This window comes from Clinocottus analis, unplaced genomic scaffold (assembly GCF_023055335.1).
Source record: "Clinocottus analis isolate CAN_PGR_092001 unplaced genomic scaffold, fCliAna1.0.p SCAF_14, whole genome shotgun sequence".
Classification (NCBI taxonomy): domain Eukaryota; kingdom Metazoa; phylum Chordata; class Actinopteri; order Perciformes; family Cottidae; genus Clinocottus; species Clinocottus analis.
In genome coordinates, this window is record NW_027175865.1 from 40002 (window position 1) to 57699 (window position 17698).

Here is a 17698-nt window from a genome sequence, read left to right on the forward strand (position 1 = left end):
GTCGAGACCCGCAGTAAAAAACTGGAATCGAGCGGCTGCTATAAACCTCTGACAGCACACTCACACACACACACACACACACACACACACACACACACACACACACACACACGAGTGATGCTGTTTGATGGCATCAAACACACAAACGGTGCGCAGGCTTTTACGACGTGAGGAATAAACCTGCTGCTTCGGGTTTGACACAAACTCACCGACGATGAAGCTAAACGAGACGTTTAGGCCTCTGACAGGACGGAGGACCTTCTGAAGGGAAACGCCACGGACACGAGGCCACGAGGTTATGAGTGTTATACAATTACGATTATGTATTATAAACCACACAAAACATGTTTTTTAGATTAAACCTGAGAATAACAGTCATCAATCAAGCATTAAGTATTACAACTACACATAAAATAAGGATTTTCTTCAACACGTGGTGTTTGCTGTCAGATCTAAGAGCCAAGTCGGACACAAATCTAACCGGCATGCATTGCGCGTCGATCGCCGGCGATCGATTCTGCGCAGAACTGGCTCACCTCGAACGAGCCTAATGTGTCGTCATTCGTCGTCACTGAGGAAAGCCCCGCCCCCTTTCTCGGGCGCCGGCCAAACGGGAGTCAAAATGGCGGCGAGCAAACATTTCACGGTCGCTGCGGCAAGAACAGCTTCTCGTTGGCGGATGAAACGTGAATCTCCGGGAGGAGAAATGTGCGCCAATGACATCGCTTCTTATTTCAACGTGACTGGACTATTCGTCGAAAATCAGAGACCTTTATCATTCCCTCACTTCCCGTGTAGCTCGCACGTAGCTACGAGCAACATAGCTAGCAGAGACATGGCGACTGAAAACTCTGTGGTGTCTCTACGTGAAACACCTTTCAATCCACGACCAGATGTGGACAAGAGGCTGAAAGAGTTGGACCCGAACGTCCGGATTAAAAAACCCAGCAGCAGAGCACTGACCGTGGGAGGACGTCCACTCGGAGCTTCTCCTTAAGCTACATGCTAACCGGTGTTACGGATTAACTGGCAACCATGTTAACTGGCGACTTTCTGCCGAAAGCGTCTAATGTTATCGTCGTTACAGCAGATGTTGAGAATAGGGAGAGAACATGCCAGTTAACATGGTCGCCTGTTAATCCGTAACACCGGCGCTGGTTAGCTGGATGCTAATCAGCTTGAAGGATTGATGCAGAGGTGAGTGTCAAAACCAGCAGATGTGAGAGTTTCTTGTGTGTGTGTGTGTGTGTGCGTGCGTGTGTCTGTGTGTGTAGGTGTCTGTGAGTGGACGTGTGTGTGTGTGTGTGTAGAGAAAAAGTTCTGACGTTCAAATAAATCCTGTTTTCTGATTTGTATATCTTTATTTTTTTTAATGAATTCTTTATTGTTAGGATTTTTTGCACTGTGAGTTCTGTTTTTGTGGTAAAATGTTGCAAATTAATGCTTTAAAATTCATATATTTTTTAAATCTGATTAATCGGGGAAAAATCCATCGATTAATTGATTATTAAAATAATCGATAGTTGTGACTCTGCTCTGCAGCTCTTTCATGTCCTCATTTTTGTCCTCGTCTACGTCCTCATCTTCATCCTCGTCTTCGTCTACGCCCTCGTCCACATCCTTATCTACGTCCACATCCTTGTCTACGTCCTTGTCTTGTGCTCGTCCTCGTCTACGTCCACGTCCTCGTCCACGTCCTCGTCTTGTGCTCGTCCTCGTCCACGTCCTACTTCTTGCCTACGTTCTCGTCCTCGTCTACGTCCTACTTCTCGTCCTCGTCTACGTCCACGTCCTCGTCTACGTCCTACTTCTCGTCCTCGTCTACGTCCATGTCCTCGTCTACGTCCTACTTCTTGTCCTCGTCTACGTCCTACTTCTTGTCCTCGTCTACGTCCTCGTCTACGTCCTACTTCTCGTCTACGTCCTACTTCTTGTCCTCGTCCACGTCCTACTTCTCGTCTACGTCCTCGTCTACGTCCTACTTCTTTTCCACGTCCTCGTCTACGTCCTACTTCTTTTCCACGTCCTCGTCTACGTCCTACTTCTCGTCCACGTCCTCGTCCTACTTCTCGTCCTCGTCTACGTCCTACTTCTTGTCCTCGTCTACGTCCTCGTCCACGTCCTACTTCTCGTCTACGTCCTCGTCCACGTCCTACTTCTCGTCTACGTCCTCGTCCACGTTCTACTTCTCGTCCACGTCCTCGTGCACGTCTTCGTCTACGTCCTACTTCTCATCCTCGTCCACGTCCTCGTCTACGTCCTACTTGTCGTCCTCGTCTACGTCCTAGTTCTCGTCCTCGTCTAATTCGTACTTCTCGTCCTACTTCTCGTCCTCGTCTACATCCTACTTCTCGTCCTCGTCTACGTTCTATTCTCGTCCACGTCCTCGTCTACGTTGTACTTCTTGTCCTCGTCCACTTTCTACTTCTCGTCCTCGTCTACGTCCTACTTCTCGTCCTCGTCCACGTCCTACTTCTCGTCTACGTCCTCGTCTACGTCCTACTTCTCGTCTACGTCCTACTTCTCGTCTACGTCCTTCTCGTCTACAACCTACTTCTCGTTTATGTCCTCGTCTACGTCCTACTTCTCGTCCTCGTCTACGTCCTCGTCGTTCAAATAAACGTTCCACTTCTCTTCCATGTACTTGTCTACGTCCTACTTCTCGTCCATGTCCTCGTCCTACTTCTCGTCCTCATCTACGTCCTACTTCTTGTCCTCGTCTACGTCCTCATCTATGTCCTACTTCTCGTCTACGTCCTCATCTATGTCCTACTTCTCGTCCACGTCGTCTACGTCCTCGTCTACGTCGTCATCTATGTCCTCGTCCTCGTCCACGTCCTCGTCCACGTCCTACTTCTCGTCCTCGTTTACGTCCACGTCCTACTTCTCGTCCACGTCCTACTTCTCGTCCTCGTCTACGTCCTCGTCTTTGCCTTCGTCTACGTTGTCGACCTTATCTTCGTCCTCGTCTTCATCCTCGTCTTCATCCTCGTCTTCATCCTCGTCTTCGTCCTTGTCCTTGTCCTTGTCTTCGTCTTCATCCTCGTCTTCGTACTTGTCCTCGTCTTCATCTTGGTCCTCGTCCTGGTCCTTGTCGGTGGAGGTTGGAGGCAGTACGTAGGTTGTAAAGAGACGTTCTGGGGTAAAGTAGTTTTGTTGTTGTTGTTTTACTGCTCATAAACATTTTAATATTTGATAATCTCACTGACAAATAGAATGCTTCCCAGCTGTTGGAGGCTGTAATGACTTAAAGACGCCGCCAGGGGGCAGCAGAGGACCCTTTAGAAAGAACTGGACCCAGAATGCACCTGTGCAGCCACCCTTTATTTAAATATAGCTTGATGAGGAGGATTAACTTTTGTTTTTATTTATTTAATTAGTTAACCAAACTATTTGATTTCCTGTAAACTATTTAGCTTCGTGTGACTTCCTGTTTTAAGAGCGATGAAGCTAAACCTTCACTCGGACGTTCCTTTAGCGAACGCTGACCCGTGATGTGTTCAGGGGAAATCAGACAAAGTGTTGACCAGCTGCTCATGTGACGTTCAGGATGCAACGACACGGAGAAAAGGTCGTTCACAGGGAAACTTAATTTCAAGAAAAAGTAATTTAATTATGAATGTGATGTGATAAAGAGAATTAAATAATAGAAAACAGGGTTCAGTCTGATATAAAATAAATAAATACCGTATTAATATAAACATTTAGAATTTGCATCAACATGAAGAGAGAAATGTTCTGAAAATCCTGTTTTTATTTTTTTAAATTACGGTCACAAAAAGATGAAGTCCCTTTAGAAACAAAAGGGTGTTGGTTTGAACCCCAAAGTCAACATGGAGGAACCAGAAGGGCTCCAGCTCTAATGGTCCCGTAGCGCAGCCCGGTTCTGAAGGGCTTGACCCCGCTCTGCTCCGAGCCTCTGAAACCTGAGTTACAGATTGGACTAATCTGTCCTCGGTGGTTTCCTCTCAACACGCAATGCATTGTTCTGTGTTCTCTGTTCTGCGGGCGCTCCCTGTTCCACTTTAACCACTTTAACCACTTTAACCACTTTAACCACTTTAACCACTTTGACCACTTGAACCTCTGAAGCTCCGCCCCTCAGCTGGTTGTCCTGTTCCGGCTCCTGACGACCGGCCGAGGACAACGAGCTGCAGAACCCTCCTGAGGAAGAGGAGGGTTCTGCAGCTTCTCCTCCTCCTCTTCCTCCTCTGAGGAGCTGCAGAGATGACCTCATAGAAACCCAAAACACACACAGGAAAGTGACTAAAAACGGAATGAAACGACTAAAATGACCTCAAACTGTTCAGAGAAACTCTGCAATCAAAAATAATTTTGACTCCTTTTCATTTTTTCTGTTGTATCTTTGTGTTTTGCACCTTTTTATTCTTTGAGATCATTTTGAGTCTCTTTGTCTGTTTGTGGTAACTGTTAGTCTTTTGTTTTTAGAGACACAAAGTGACCACAAAGACACACACATAGACCAGAAAGAGACACAAAGTGACACACACACAGCTGTGGTTACAGGTGTGTGTGTCTAAGGACAGCGTGTCAGACACACACCTGCTATATGCAGTCGGAGCTAATTGGTGCTCAGGGTACACACACACACACACACACACACACACACACACACACCTGCAGCATCAGAACCATAAAAAGTTGTTTGTTTGATCTGTAACGTTATTTATGAAAAGCTTTGATTGGTCTTCATGTTTATTTTTAGTTTAAACTGTTACCTGAACTTTTGTATTGTTTGTGAGTAAATTGATCTTTAAGTTGCTACACTAAGTTGATCTTTAAGTTGCTACATTAAGTTGATCTTTAAGTTGCTACACTAAGTTGATCTTTAAGTTGCTACACTAAGTTGATCTTTAAGTTGCTACACTAAGTTGATCTTTAAGTTGCTACACTAAGTTGATCTTTAAGTTGCTACATTAAGTTGATCTTTAAGTTGCTACAGTAGGTAACATTGTAATTGCCCTTCATCACGCACAAGGAAGTATAAAGACTCAGCAGGCATATATCTATGTCTATATAGATATAGATATGTAGATATAGATATGTAGATGTACATATAGATCTATATATATCTATATCTAGATAGATGGATCGATAGATAGATATAGATATATCATGAATATAGTTATTAAATATGATATGAGAAACGATGCATTGAGACTCAAGTCTGATGGAGCAACTCTTTCATGTTTCACGTCATTTAGAAATAATAAATGTTTTCTAAAAAAGACCTTGAACAAATATTAAAATAACGAGTGACGACGTCATAACTTAGCCAAACCTTTTATTGAACCATATTTCATAATCAATGATGCACAAACACATTCAGCTCATGACGCTGTGATCGGCCTCCATGCGGATCGTTACCTGATCCTCCCTTCATAGACCACACACACACACACACACACACACACACACACACACACACACCAGCTTAATAAATTAGCACGTTGAATTATTTACAGCATCTAAAACCTTCAGATGAATCCTTCACTCTGTACAGAAGCAGATCTGCACTCAGGCCTTCAGCAACCGGAGTAAAGTCCATGTGCCATCGTTGCCGCAACCACCGAAAATACACTGATTTTGTTGAGGGCAGAGGAGGAGGAGGAGGTGGTGGTGTTGGAGTTGCTGGTGCTGTTGTTGGTGGTGCTGTTGAATCCGGACGGCATCGTGGTTGCTGGTGCAACGGTTGTTGCTGGTGCAGCGGTTGTTGCTGCAGCGGTTGTTGCTGCAGCGGTTGTTGTTGCAGCAGCGGTTGTTGTGGCTGCAGCGGTTGTTGTGGCTGCAGCGGTTGTTGTGGCTGCAGCGGTTGTTGTGGCTGCAGCGGTTGTTGTGTTGTTTTGTGCGTTGCTGGAAACTGTTTTGAGCAGAACATGTTTGATCAGTGTCACATTAATACCACATTAATAACACATTAATAACACATTAATAACACATTAATACCACATTGCTGTGTGCAGGTTTCTCTTACCAGCTAACAGCAGCAGGACGGCACAAATCTTTGCGATCATGGTTCTGAAGTTGTGATTTCTCTTTTCTGCTGTCTGAAAAACACAAGTGGTCATTTTAACCTGATGAATAATAATTTCCAGTTGAAACGTTTAGCGGCTTCAGCTCCTGCTACACAAAGGATCCTGATGACTGCACTTTACTTCTTTGTCTGACTGATAATTAAAATAATTACTGAATATTGTTACGCCCTGTAACGATCCTCAAAACCATTAAATCAGTCACACGAGAACAAATGATTGTTTATAACGTTACAAACGAGTTCAAGTCTTACGTTCAACATTGGGATAACTATTCTATTTTCATTTGAAATGAAAAGGAAAATAGTTTGATTCATAATTTGCCAAATGAAACGTAATATTTGTTAGATAATAACTTTATAATGGTAAACTTTATTTGCGATACATTTTTTTGTACATGCAGTGCAAAATGCTTCACATTAAATTCCCTAAAATACATTTTCAACAAATACATAAATTTAAAGGTGGTATCAAAATCACTGAAATAAATGTATTTTATATATTATATATAATCAAATCAAATATTACAAGTATAGTGTATATAGATGGATGGATGGATCTAGAGATCTATATACATATATGTATTTTAATGCTAGTTACAGCTCCAACTCTATTGTATGTGTCGATTCATGCAGCATAAAGAGTTCAGAAATCCTGCAATAGCTGTACATGTACCAAAACCCCCCAAAATAAATAACAAAATAAGAAAACATTGATTCCTATTTAGATAAATGAAGTACACAAGAAGTACAGAGGAAGTACACAAGAAGTACAGAAGGACTCACGGGTTGGAGTTGTCTGCTTGACGCTGCAGTGGATGAAGTTCTGGAGCGTTCTGCTTCCAGCTCGTCCTTTTATAGGATGCGACCACACGCTGATGACGCCGCGCTGCCGCCAGCACTGAAGGAGCAGAGCTCCATCAGCACAAAGGACTGGACCAGTCCCACCAGTCCCACCAGTCCCACCAGTCCCGGGGCATTTTCCTCACATGACATGGCAGTTTCCTCCCTGTGACTCTGGGTTTGTCCTCTTTAATTACCGTTTGTTGTGTGGTTTCTATTCTCTGCCTTCACCTCATTGCGTACCTGTTCAGGTAAGCGGTTCATGTCAGAGCTTCATTAAATGTAGAAACAAAACGACGGTGACGAGTCCCCTTCGTCAGGAGCCAGAAGAGTCATGAGATAAACATCTCTGAGCAATGTTATAGACGCCTTCAAACACGTTAACCAGGTTCAGACATGTTGACCAATAGTTCCATGACTTATTATCACATTACCATGACTTCAACTAAATGTTCATGAGCAAACATGGTGTGAAATGTGTGTAAACAGTACAAAGTGATAAAATGTAGTATTTAAACTAACAATGAGGATTCAAAGCATACAGTAAACCTTAAATAACTCAAATGAATGAGAGACAATAGTTTATTAAAATAATAAACATTTATATAGATGCCTGTATGTATGCTGCTGATATTTTGAGCCTTTCTTTTAAAAGCAGATTCATTATTAATAACTCAGCGTAAATGAACACATGAATATAACAAAAGGTTTTGCTTCTTTCAGCGCTGATACTCAACTTGCCCAAAGTTAACCAGCTTATGTTTATAGTTGAGTCTTTATGGCTCATATTTGTAAAATGGACGTTTCATATGAGCGATGACACCTGACAGGAGACTGTTTACCGAACGTCCATCCAAACCTCCCATTACCGCGACCAGTTCACCCTGTTGGTTTCCTCTGGAGGCGTCCCAGCATGCACCGGGGCAGGACACCAAGTATTGGGATCGTCAGAGAGCTAAGTATCTGTTTTTAATAATTATAACTGCAGCACCCAAAAGCCACTTAACAGCATTGTTAGAGAGGGGGAGGGGGAGGAAAGGAGACAGAGATGCTTAAATCGTACACAAATGTCAAAATAAAACAGCCACCTTTTCAAGATTTATGGTGTTTTTCTGGGAAACGTTGGGGAGAATCTCTGAGAAAAGTCCCAGGACGTGATTCCTGATCAGGACGCACGTCTTCATGTGTTTGGACGCAGAGAAGCCACAAACTTTGGTACGAGTTAGTGATTATTGTAGTTTTTTAGACAAAGAGAGATGATCCATCGAAGTATGAAACAAGAATGTTCATCTCTAACCAACGTCTTCCTCAGTCTTTAATAGTTCTAAAGAGACGTCTCCGTCACATTCATGACATGAAGTTCTGATTCCGATGAGTCACGTCGTCATTGTGACCGTTAAACTTCACAGGTGAACAATGAGTCACGCCGTCATCGTGTTGTGAGCAGTCATGTGTTCATAATCAGCCTCCGCCCATCCCCGTTACAGCCCGAGGTCGCGTTCACGCCCTGAAGCTGAAAGACAGGTTCAGTATGTTCAAGTTAAAGAGATCTAAACAAAACCAAAGCTTATCAGAAAAATCAATAAGCAGGTAAAAATGATTATTGAGGTTGAAATGGAAAGAGTGTCAGAAACAAAGTCTCTAGTACTAATTGATCATTGAGTTGGAAACCTCCCTTAGATAATGTGATGGTGACAGTCACTCCTTCACCACTGAAGCTTTACAGCATCTCAAACTGTGGACTTTAGGGTGAAGGCAACTTCATTTAAAGTCATTATTATTTTTACAATCAACACTTAAAATGAAGCAGGCACCTGCTAATGACACGGTAGCTCAAATGTTAACCTGACTTTGGTGATTCCTTTTTGTTTTCAGCAATTTATATACAACGATAAACATAGAGTACAAAACACAATTAACCCATGAAGAAAAAGTCATTAAAAATATGTGAAATCCTTAAGGACTTTATGTGTGTTAATGATGCATCTTCATTCTTTCATTTAGTGTTTTATTTTGTTATGGCGTGTATCTTGTGAGGCAACATTGACCTCTCTTGTAATAACACAAACGGTTCCTCGTGTTGTACATGATGTCATGTCAGGAGCCACTGAAGCAGCTGTGGAGCTTTGGGGGCCTCTAGTGGTGAGGTTGCAGATTGCCTCCCAGTAAAACCTCTCTGCTCTTCATGGAAGAACAGAACTTCAACAAAATCTCAGTTTTAAGGTCAACTACATTTTAAAGTATGTAAATGAACAATCAGCTGGTTTGTTTTAAAACATTATTCTCGTGTGGTTTCCAGCATAATGATCAACCATCACAACCAGAAACTTTTTTAATAGACTATTTCTATGTCAACATCAGTAATCTTAAGTTTTATTTGCTTATTGATGTGCTGATAAACTTTTGGTTAGTGCTGTTGTTCAGATTTATTTCTGGAACATTTCTGACGAGCTTCATAATGTGAACACAACCTCATACTTTTATGGGGATTGGCAGACGGGAATCATGACCTCAAGACGCTTCAATGTATGAGGACAATATGATTCATCACTATGAGAACACAAACAATTGGGTTTGGAACACGTCACCAATCTGACAAAGACGTTTCTTCAGACGTTTCTTTAGAGCTATTTAAAGAACAGACTGAGGAAGACGATGGTTAGAGATGCACAATGTCATTACATATTTCATCAGGTCATAAGACATCAAGCACAATGGTCTCGGGCTGGAGTGGAGCCTCGGGTACATCACTTTATTTCATCTGCAAACAGGCATTTTTGAGGAAGTATTGTTATTTGTGTGCATTGTAACCATCAGTGGCCCAAAGGTAGACCCCTGTGGCACCCCACTTCTGATGGGCAGCTGTTAGAAGGCGTCGAATCAGGAACAACAGTCTGAATTCTCTGTGGAACAGTGAATGCACCTCTAGACTGTACTTTGTGGAGTCAGAGGAACAACGTCACAGAGCAACAGGATGACCTTCAGTGTTGTTGATGGTTGACGGACTTTGGGATGATTTAATATCTTTTGGGACATTCAGGGATGAAGTCTTTTAAACCAGCTGCTAGAACAAAACAACACAAGATGATGATTAGCTGCAGTTTCAGGATTGTTATTCTTATTTTCTACTTGTTAAAAATACAAATACTAGTCCAAATAAAGTTGCCGCCTCAACAAATTCAGTGTCAACAAAAAGCGTCTCTCTGCACGTCCCGAGTTGCATCCTCAATAGACTCCATGCAGAGTACAGCTCATTTCATTCTGGTGGGATTCAGACCAAAGACCCCAAAGGGAACACGGCTCTGGAGGTTCTGCTGGTTCTCAGGAGAGTTGCTACATTCTCTGCTGAAGGTGTAGCAACAACACACGTAGCAACTCACAAAGCAGCTAAAGAAGACATCGCGGCACGGTGACGAACAACATTGCCGAAGTCTTGTCATGAAAATAAACATCCATAAACATAACCACCAACGTCATGTGTGAAAAAAATGTCCTTGAACAGGTTTCTACACGTCGTCAACAGAGATAGTATGACTGAGATATTAACGCTCGTGGCCACACCTTCACCAGACAAAGACACGCAAAGGATCGTCCTTGTTCTGGTCCTGATGTCACTTCAGCTGCTCGCTGCTATAAAAGCTGCTGTGTTCACTGGAGGACATGAAGGAGCAGCAGAGGACACTGAGCACTGCAACCAGAGAGCATCACCACTGCAGCAACGCAGCAACGCCAGCACACCTGTAAGTGTTACACTTTACTATGTTGCTCTCTTTTGGTGTTTCCTGCACTCTTTCTAGGATGTCATGATAGAAGTATACGTCTGATCTTTGTCTCTGGTGACCTGAACTCGTTGTGTAGTTAAAGCTTTAATCATTGTGTGTACAGCTGGACACGAGTCCTGTTGATGCGTCACACTGATCAGGAACGTAAACCTTTACTATGAATAAAAAAAGCCATAAAGTAATACAAGTAATGAAGTCATTTTAAACTTGATGCTGCTGATCACATGACATTTTAATAACTTAAAATATATAAATATAAATTGTAAAAAAAGAAAAATTAATCGTCATTACTGAACTGAAACTAAAGAAAGTCTGTTTTATGTTAATTTAACAGAAAAGAAATTTCCCATGATGATGATGAAGATGAAGATCTGTATGATCCTACTTCTGTGTGTCGGTAAGTTTTATTGATTGATTGCCAGTAAAAGTTGCTGTAAAGATGTTCAAATGTAGAATCCATAGTTGAAAGAATTTCTAATTCAACAATTTCATTGCTGAACAGCATCAAGCAACGCACAGAGCAACACAACCACAGCAGCAGCAACGACCACAGTGGCATCAACTACACCAGTAGCAACAACGACCACAGCTGCATCAACAACTACACCAGTGGCAACAACGACCACAGCTGCATCAACAACTACACCAGTGGCAACAACGACCACAGCTGCATCAACAACTACACCAGTGGCAACAACGACCACAGCTGCATCAACAACTACACCAGTGGCAACAACGACCACAGCTGCATCAACAACTACACCAGTGGCAACAACGACCACAGTTGCATCAACAACTACACCAGTGGCAACAACGACCACAGTTGCATCAACAACTACACCAGTGGCAACAACGACCACAGTTGCATCAACAACTACACCAGTGGCAACAACGACCACAGCTGCATCAACAACTACACCAGTGGCAACAACGACCACAGCTGCATCAACAACTACACCAGTGGCAACAACGACCACAGCTGCATCAACAACTACACCAGTGGCAACAACGACCACAGCTGCATCAACAACTACACCAGTGGCAACAACGACCACAGCTGCATCAACAACTACACCAGTGGCAACAACGACCACAGCTGCATCAACAACTACACCAGTGGCAACAACGACCACAGTTGCATCAACAACTACACCAGTGGCAACAACGACCACAGTTGCATCAACAACTACACCAGTGGCAACAACGACCACAGCTGCATCAACAACTACACCAGTGGCAACAACGACCACAGTTGCATCAACAACTACACCAGTGGCAACAACGACCACAGTTGCATCAACAACTACACCAGTGGCAACAACGACCACAGTTGCATCAACAACTACACCAGTGGCAACAACGACCACAGTTGCATCAACAACTACACCAGTGGCAACAACGACCACAGTTGCATCAACAACTACACCAGTGGCAACAACGACCACAGTTGCATCAACAACTACACCAGTGGCAACAACGACCACAGCTGCATCAACAACTACACCAGTGGCAACAACGACCACAGTTGCATCAACAACTACACCAGTGGCAACAACGACCACAGTTGCTTCAACAACTACACCAGTGGCAACAACGACCACAGCCGCATCAACAACTACACCAGTGGCAACAACGACCACAGCCGCATCAACAACTACACCAGTGGCAACAACGACCACAGCCGCATCAACAACTACACCAGTGGCAACAACGACCACAGCCGCATCAACAACTACACCAGTGGCAACAACGACCACAGCCGCATCAACAACTACACCAGTGGCAACAACGACCACAGCCGCATCAACAACTACACCAGTGGCAACAACGACCACAGCCGCATCAACAACTACACCAGTGGCAACAACGACCACAGCCGCATCAACAACTACACCAGTGGCAACAACGACCACAGCCGCATCAACAACTACACCAGTGGCAACAACGACCACAGCCGCATCAACAACTACACCAGTGGCAACAACGACCACAGCCGCATCAACAACTACACCAGTGGCAACAACGACCACAGCCGCATCAACAACTACACCAGTGGCAACAACGACCACAGCCGCATCAACAACTACACCAGTGGCAACAACGACCACAGCCGCATCAACAACTACACCAGTGGCAACAACGACCACAGCCGCATCAACAACTACACCAGTGGCAACAACGACCACAGCCGCATCAACAACTACACCAGTGGCAACAACGACCACAGCCGCATCAACAACTACACCAGTGGCAACAACGACCACAGCCGCATCAACAACTACACCAGTGGCAACAACGACCACAGCTGCATCAACAACCACAACATCGACATCAACAACAACTCCATCAACAGCAACAACAACTGCATCAACAGCAACAACAACTGCATCAACAGCAACAACAACTCCATCAACAGAAACAACTACAGAAGCTCCTATAGTTACAGGAACAGCTCAACCAGCAGCAGAAGCACCTCCAGCAACAACAACAACAACAACAACAGATGCAACCAGCTCTGCAGTGAACAACAAAATGAGTTTCCTTCTTGTTGCAGCAATTGTTGCAGCAGTTATCAGTCATTAACAAGTGGACTGCAACAAGAGACTCAATGTTAGCAGCATGTAGCCGCTACACACATCATGTCGTAGTTGTGAAGAGGCTGGAGGGGTGAAGTTCATGTATTGTCATTATTTAACATGCATACCTGTTATACTATCTATTGAATACATATTTAATCATATGAAGCTATAATTGTGACTTTAAACTACTTGTATGATCCTGATATGATGCACTAATGAAGTACGCTAACGAGCCCTTTGTTTACTCTCCTGACGTAAGACGTTGCTCACGTTGACGTTGCCGGAGAACCAAGTGAGCCACAGACTGTGTGCGGATACAACGACATGAACGGCTCTCAAAAGACATATTTCATATCCGTAGTTCAGTTCCTTGCATGTGATCACATTGTGAGGCATTCCTTGAGTCTGGACACTGATGCATTCTGGGACGACTCTGCGTCTGCATTTGGATATCCGATGTTTAAATGTCATGTGAAGTATTTTACATATTAAAGTATGAAATACAAAGAAGCAGAGTGGTGTGTGTGTGTGTGTGACGTTGTACTTGTATTTGCTTCTTTTGGGAGTGTGCAGGAAGACAACTTTGGCTGGGCATCTCATCAAGCACATTTATTATTATTACATAAAAATAGACAACAAAGTTTATTTTTTAAAATCATAGGTGTAAAACTGAAGGCCCGCGGGCCAAATCCGGCCCTCCAGGGTGTCCAGTCCAACAGAAGAAATATATATTTTTTTATATCAAAATTAACAGAGCTGGGCTTTGAACCTCTGATCCTCTGTTTGTAAGACAGACACGCAAACCATCGATCCACAGTCACAATCAATGTGACAGCTGATATTATTGTGTTGGAAGTCATTAAAAATGGATCACGTCATAAAAGTGTCACAAAGCGAGAGAATCTGCAGAGCCAGGACGATGAACAGAGCCGAGGTCTGCATGTTTGGTCTTTATGTTCCTCGTTAATTGTTGAAAAACCTTTAAAATAGAGTTCATTTCAAAACCTTCAGTAGTGATTCAAACATAGAGAAATGTTATTTATGCGTTATTATGCTGTGATTTTACTGGTCGGCCCACTTGAGATCTAAATGGGCAGCACGTGGCCCCTTCACCAAGATGAGTTCAATACCCCTGATTTAAATCACAACAGGGCAATTGTAAACAACGCTGATCTTGAATTTGTCATGTGATAATCAAAGTTTTACAGTTTAGTTTTCTTTTTGACATATCTCCTCAAGAGGTGCATTCCCTCTTCCACGGAGAATTCAGACTGTTCCTGATTCTACTCGTTCTACAGCTGCCCATCAGAAGTGGGGTGCCACAGGGGTCTACCTTTGGGCCACTGACACAATACGCAAAAATAACAAAATCATTCATAATCACTCATTCAACATCTAACTTTTGCTGATGAAACAAAGTATGTGCCCAAGGCGACCGGACCAAATGTTCGTGTCCCTGTTCTTAAAGTGATGAATCATAATGTATTGTGAAGTGTAATGCGACCATAATTACATCTGCCAAACCCCGTAAAAGTATGAGGTTGTGTTCACACCCTGAAACTGAAAAAAAACAAGTTTAAAAATAAAAACTGGTGCCAAAGACATCTTGCTTGCTCAAAGTCTATCAGCAAATTAATAAGCAAGTACACGGTATGAATAATAATGTTGAAATATAAATACTGTATGAAAAATGTTTCTGGATGTGACAATTGATAGTTAAATGTTGGAAACCACACGTAAAAAATTGGATTATAACAAAACAGCGGATTGTTCATTTACATTCTTTAAAATGTTGTTGACCTGAAAACTGAGATTTTGTTGAGGTTCTGTTCTTCATAAAGAGCAGAGAGGTTTTACTGGGAGGCAATCTGCAACATCACCACTAGAGGCCCCCAAATCCCCACAAGGAGTTTATCTAACTATTCATAGGAGTTTATCTCAGAGGAGTTTATCTCAAAGTAAACTACTCACAGGAGTTTATCTCAAAGTAAACTACTCACAGGAGTTTATCTCAAAGTAAACTACTCACAGGAGTTTATCCCAAAGTAAACTACTAACAGGAGTTTATCTCATAGTAAACTACTCAGAGGAGTTTATCTCAAAGTAAACTACTCACAGGAGTTTATCTCAAAGTAAACTACCCACAGGAGTTTATCTCATAGTAAACTACTCACAGGAGTTTATCTCATAGTAAACTACTCAGAGGAGTTTATCTCATAGTAAACTACTCAGAGGGGTTTATCTCATAGTAAACTACCCGCAGGAGTTTATCTCATAGTAAACTACTCATAGTTTATCTCATAGTAAACTACTCAGAGGAGTTTATCTCAAAGTAAACTACTCACAGGAGTTTATCTCAAAGTAAACTACTCACAGGAGTTTATCTCATAGTAAACTACTCAGAGGAGTTTATCTCATAGTAAACTACTCACAGGAGTTTATCTCATAGTAAACTACTCAGAGGAGTTTATCTCAAAGTAAACTACTCACAGGAGTTTATCTCAAAGTAAACTACTCACAGGAGTTTATCTCAAAGTAAACTACTAACAGGAGTTTATCTCATAGTAAACTACTCAGAGGAGTTTATCTCAAAGTAAACTACTCACAGGAGTTTATCTCAAAGTAAACTACCCACAGGAGTTTATCTCATAGTAAACTACTCACAGGAGTTTATCTCATAGTAAACTACTCAGAGGAGTTTATCTCATAGTAAACTACTCAGAGGGGTTTATCTCATAGTAAACTACCCGCAGGAGTTTATCTCATAGTAAACTACTCATAGTTTATCTCATAGTAAACTACTCAGAGGAGTTTATCTCAAAGTAAACTACTCACAGGAGTTTATCTCATAGTAAACTACTCAGAGGAGTTTATCTCATAGTAAACTACTCACAGGAGTTTATCTCATAGTAAACTACTCAGAGGAGTTTATCTCATAGTAAACTACTCATAGTTTATCTCAAAGTAAACTACTCACAGGAGTTTATCTCAAAGTAAACTACTCACAGGAGTTTATCTCAAAGTAAACTACTCAGAGGAGTTTATCTCATAGTAAACTACTCAGAGGAGTTTATCTCATAGTAAACTACTCACAGGAGTTTATCTCATAGTAAACTACTCAGAGGAGTTTATCTCATAGTAAACTACTCAGAGGAGTTTATCTCATAGTAAACTACTCATAGGAGTTTGCAGATATGAACGCTAGTTTATCTGTTTTTTTACAAGCAGTAAAAGTATTTCTCTCTTTATTTGAGAAAAGTTCATATTTGTGTTCACTATGATACTGACATTCTGTCTCTTGTGTTATTCATTTACTGAATGAATGCAAGAAAACTGCAGAGAAAAAATACACTCTGATTCAACCAATCTATGAACACACACACACCACTCTGCTTCTTTGTATTTCATACTTTAATACGTAAAATACTTCACATGACATTTAAACATCGGATATCCAAATGCAGACGCAGAGTCGTCCCAGAATGCATCAGTGTCCAGACTCAAGGAATGCCTCACAATGTGATCACATGCAAGGAACTGAACTACGGATATGAAATATGTCTTTTGAGAGCCGTTCATGTCGTTGTATCCGCACACAGTCTGTGGCTCACTTGGTTCTCCGGCAACGTCAACGTGAGCAACGTCTTACGTCAGGAGAGTAAACAAAGGGCTCGTTAGCGTACTTCATTAGTGCATCATATCAGGATCATACAAGTAGTTTAAAGTCACAATTATAGCTTCATATGATTAAATATGTATTCAATAGATAGTATAACAGGTATGCATGTTAAATAATGACAATACATGAACTTCACCCCTCCAGCCTCTTCACAACTACGACATGATGTGTGTAGCGGCTACATGCTGCTAACATTGAGTCTCTTGTTGCAGTCCACTTGTTAATGACTGATAACTGCTGCAACAATTGCTGCAACAAGAAGGAAACTCATTTTGTTGTTCACTGCAGAGCTGGTTGCATCTGTTGTTGTTGTTGTTGTTGTTGCTGGAGGTGCTTCTGCTGCTGGTTGAGCTGTTCCTGTAACTATAGGAGCTTCTGTAGTTGTTGCTGTTGATGGAGTTGTTGTTGCTGTTGATGGAGTTGTTGTTGATGTCGATGTTGTGGTTGTTGATGCAGCTGTGGTCGTTGTTGCCACTGGTGTAGTTGTTGATGCGGCTGTGGTCGTTGTTGCCACTGGTGTAGTTGTTGATGCGGCTGTGGTCGTTGTTGCCACTGGTGTAGTTGTTGATGCGGCTGTGGTCGTTGTTGCCACTGGTGTAGTTGTTGATGCGGCTGTGGTCGTTGTTGCCACTGGTGTAGTTGTTGATGCGGCTGTGGTCGTTGTTGCCACTGGTGTAGTTGTTGATGCGGCTGTGGTCGTTGTTGCCACTGGTGTAGTTGTTGATGCGGCTGTGGTCGTTGTTGCCACTGGTGTAGTTGTTGA

The 17698-nt window shown here is 42.5% G+C and overlaps 1 protein-coding gene and 1 long non-coding RNA gene across 4 annotated transcripts; one reads left to right on the forward strand and one right to left on the reverse strand.

The window, feature by feature from the left end:
• The first annotated feature begins 625 nt into the window (after nucleotides 1-625).
• On the forward strand, nucleotides 626-13735 carry LOC137784534 (probable cyclin-dependent serine/threonine-protein kinase DDB_G0292550). Of its 3 annotated transcripts, XM_068575293.1 has the most exons (5): nucleotides 626-1197; nucleotides 6899-8424; nucleotides 9713-10635; nucleotides 11012-11074; nucleotides 11180-13735. In XM_068575293.1, exons 3-5 carry the CDS (start codon nucleotides 10556-10558, stop codon nucleotides 13290-13292), a joined length of 2256 nt encoding a protein of 751 aa, XP_068431394.1. In that variant the 5' UTR covers nucleotides 626-1197; nucleotides 6899-8424; nucleotides 9713-10555; the 3' UTR covers nucleotides 13293-13735. The 3 variants fall into 3 exon arrangements, with proteins under 3 accessions (XP_068431394.1, XP_068431395.1, XP_068431397.1); XM_068575294.1 differs by lacking the exon at nucleotides 626-1197 and having other exon boundaries at nucleotides 6588-8424; XM_068575296.1 differs by lacking the exons at nucleotides 626-1197; nucleotides 6899-8424 and having other exon boundaries at nucleotides 9314-10635.
• On the reverse strand, nucleotides 5295-6867 carry LOC137784535 (uncharacterized). Its single transcript, XR_011077416.1, has 3 exons — nucleotides 6839-6867; nucleotides 5996-6068; nucleotides 5295-5881 (listed from the first exon to the last, which is right to left on the reverse strand). It is a non-coding gene; the product is annotated as an uncharacterized lncRNA (long non-coding RNA).
• Nucleotides 13736-17698: the final 3963 nt, after the last annotated feature.